At 49.7% G+C, this 3,062-nt stretch overlaps 1 protein-coding gene across 1 annotated transcript in view; it reads left to right on the forward strand.

The window, feature by feature from the left end:
• Positions 1-449: 449 nt before the first annotated feature.
• The window catches only part of LOC310843361 (uncharacterized protein), a 172,562-nt gene continuing 169,949 nt past the window's right edge, over positions 450-3,062 (forward strand). The window contains exons 1-3 of the mRNA XM_083736624.1: positions 450-922; positions 1,119-1,200; positions 1,488-1,570. Of these exons, the coding sequence (XP_083592750.1) occupies positions 521-922; positions 1,119-1,200; positions 1,488-1,570 (567 nt within the window). The 5' untranslated portion in view covers positions 450-520. The remainder of the gene's footprint in view (positions 923-1,118; positions 1,201-1,487; positions 1,571-3,062) is intronic.

A 3,062-nucleotide genomic window follows, 5' to 3' on the forward strand; every position in this document is an offset into this window, starting at 1 on the left:
CATACCTGGCCCTCAGAGCAAAGAAAAAGGGACCCCACCCAGGAGTCTGTCTTGAGAGTGGCAGAGAGTCCAGGTGCTAGAAAAGGTGAGGACCCCCACTAGAGCCAAGGATCCATTTATCACAAGATACAAATGACTCCCTTGTCATTCGGTTCTGACTTCATGCATTGACTGGAAGGCAGGAGAAACCAGGTTGATTAATCTCACAGAAATCCCTTCCGTTGCCTCCACAATTTGCATTGCTAGAAGGCTAGAGACATATTTCTTCTCCTCTTACTCCTCTTTCCCCCCAAAAAGATAGCCAATGGTCTGGGATGTGGTGCAGTCCAGCCCTAGTTCCCAGCAAGACTCATCCATGCTTGCTCAGGGAACCTTTTTCTTCTCCTGATATTAGACAACCTTTGTAACAGAACAATGTATTTGCTTTGTAGGATTTGCTAGCACTTCATTAGCACAGACAGAACTTGACAGAAGACCAAAGGGTTCCATCCGATCTCTCAGAGGCTTCCTGAGAGCACAGATGGATGAGCGAGACCCAGCTGGCCCTGGAGCAGGAAGAGGCCATGCCATCCAAACTGGAAGCAGTGGGGGATTCTGGGAAAACTCTGGGCAGAAGATCCTAGGTGAGGAGGACACCCTCCGCCCAGAGGTGCAGAGCCAGCAGTTGAGGCAGTTCTGCTGCCAGGAGGCCAAAGGACCCCGAGAGGTTTGCAGCCGACTCTACCACTTTTGCCACCAGTGGCTGAAGCCAGAAAGGCACACGAAAGCTGAGATGCTGGACCTGGTGATCTTGGAGCAGTTCCTGGCTGTCCTTCCCCCGGAGATGGAGAGCTGGGTGAGGGACTGTGGAGCGGAGACCAGTTCCCAGGCGGTGGCCCTGGCCGAAGGTTTCCTCCTGAGTCAGGCAGAGGAGAGAGAGCAGGTGAGAGAGACTTTGCTCTGGATACTCCCAAGGGGCTCCAAACAGGATGGAGAACATCCCATAATGCTCTACTGTTGGCCCATCTGTTTTCTGGGAAAGCATCCATGGAATGAGATCTCACACCCTTCAAGTCTTTGTCATTCTCTTTCTAGTATTTCTCCCCATTCTCTGTTTTGAATCCTTGTTTCTTTTTCAGGGAAAGGATCATTTTGCAGAAATGGACCTGGATTCCTGTGAGGCAGAGAGGCCTCCGTTGGACACCAGAGTGAGGTCACTGGGTAAGGAGGAAGGTGGTTTTTCTCCATTTGGTCTCATTCTGTTGGTTTTCCAACTCATCTGAGGGTTCTTTTCACCTTGTTTTGGGGAGAGACAGTTGGGAACAAGGGTCCAGAGGAGGGGAGATGTATTTCTGCACAAACAAACATATGAAATGGGCACAAACGTCCAAATGCTCTCAGTAGGTAAGTCTTTCTCAAAGGCCCATCTGTAGTTAGAGATGCCCTGTTTCACCTGTGAGGGAAGCAGACACTCCTGGCGTCCTGCTTAACCTTTTTTTCTCTTGCAGGTGGCAGAAGGATGCCGGCAAGACCTCCTGATCCGTCTTTTCATGGGGGCAGAAGGGAAGCAGCGGCTGTGGAACCAGATCAGGTCAGGGGAAGCTGCCTTGTGGGGACAGAGGCCAAGGGATGGAGCAATGTCATGGACTGGTTGGGCACAGAGGAATGGTGGGAGGAAGCAGCCGGGGAACCAGGAAGGGAAGACGGCTCAGAGCTGAAGGAGTGGAGGTGGAGGAAGGATGAGCAGTGAAAGGGAGAAGCCTGGGAAGAGGAGGTGTCCGAGGCTGAAGGGGAAGCAGGGCTTAGTGAGCTGGGAGACTCTGTGGCAGAATGCAGTCCAGAATCAGAGGCGGAAGAGGAAGGAGGTGAGTGGGCAGAGGGAGGGCGAGAGACAGAGTTGAGTCAGGAGAAGGAGGAGCCACCGGTGGCTCCCTCTCCTTCTGCCAGAAGCCACCCTCCCTGCTTGTCTCTCAGAGCCAGGAGACCAAAATAGGCTTATTTTAATTGTAGATTGATCACTGAATGCTAAAATTGTTTTCTAAGGAGTGGACAAATGAGAACAAATAGTGGCCTGGATTCACCTAACCAGCCCCATCGGATGAAAAATGGGGCCTGCCCCCCATTCCTCCCCCTCTCCATGCTCCCAGGAACCCCTTGAATTTGGCTTTACAGCATTGGGAGGGAACTCCCTAGAACAGCACATGAGGAGAGGAGAAAGTGGATCCTTCCATCTGGCAAACTGGAATCCCTGCATGGGCAGAATGATTTGAAAACCACATGTGGAAGGACTTCCGGGTTAGCGTCATCGGCAGTGGCAGAGCTCCTCTGACTGAGAGGAACCCGCTCCGTGAAATTCAGGTCTTGCCGCCGTGGCGAAGGCGGAGACCCTTCAAAAATCCCAGGCGGAGGAAGCCTGGGAACGTGGGATTCGGCTGACACCAGGAACGCCTCCCCTACTCGTAGAGAACCCCCTTTTTGGGGGATCCAAAGCGACGTGGGGCGAGTGGCGCAGTGTTTGGATTCGACCGCTATTTTTACGGAGTGAAGCCGCACAGCCGTTGCCGGAGAGCGCTGACTTTTTCTTTTTCTTTTCTTTTTATATATAATATTTATTGAGTTTTCCAATATGAACATACAAATACAAAACAATTACAATAAAAACAAACACAAACAAAAAACAACAAGTATAATTCCAAAACTTATTTTCTCAACCTAATTTCCCCGACTTCCTCATACCTCACCATTTTGTATTCTAGTTTCATTATCCCGTCAGCAACTCCATTCCCCTATTTCCCAAAAGTTTTTTAATAGTTCCATTCCTTTTCTTAGTCTAATGTCTCTGAAAACCACCATATTTTTAAGTCCATGTCAATCTAACATTCCTTAATCTTATAGTATTTGTTAAGATAGTCCTTGAATTTCTTCCAATCTTCTTCCACTGTCTCTTTCTCCTGGTCTCGGATTCTGCCCGTCATCTCTGCAAGTCCCATATAGTCTGTCATCTTCATCTGCCATTCTTCCAGGGTTGGTAAGTCTGATGTCTTCCAATACTTTGCAATAAGGAGCGCTGACTTTTTCTTGTG

The sequence above is a fragment of the Podarcis gaigeae genome (assembly GCF_964106915.1).
Source record: "Podarcis gaigeae genome assembly, chromosome: 4".
Taxonomy (NCBI): Eukaryota; Metazoa; Chordata; class Lepidosauria; order Squamata; family Lacertidae; genus Podarcis; species Podarcis gaigeae.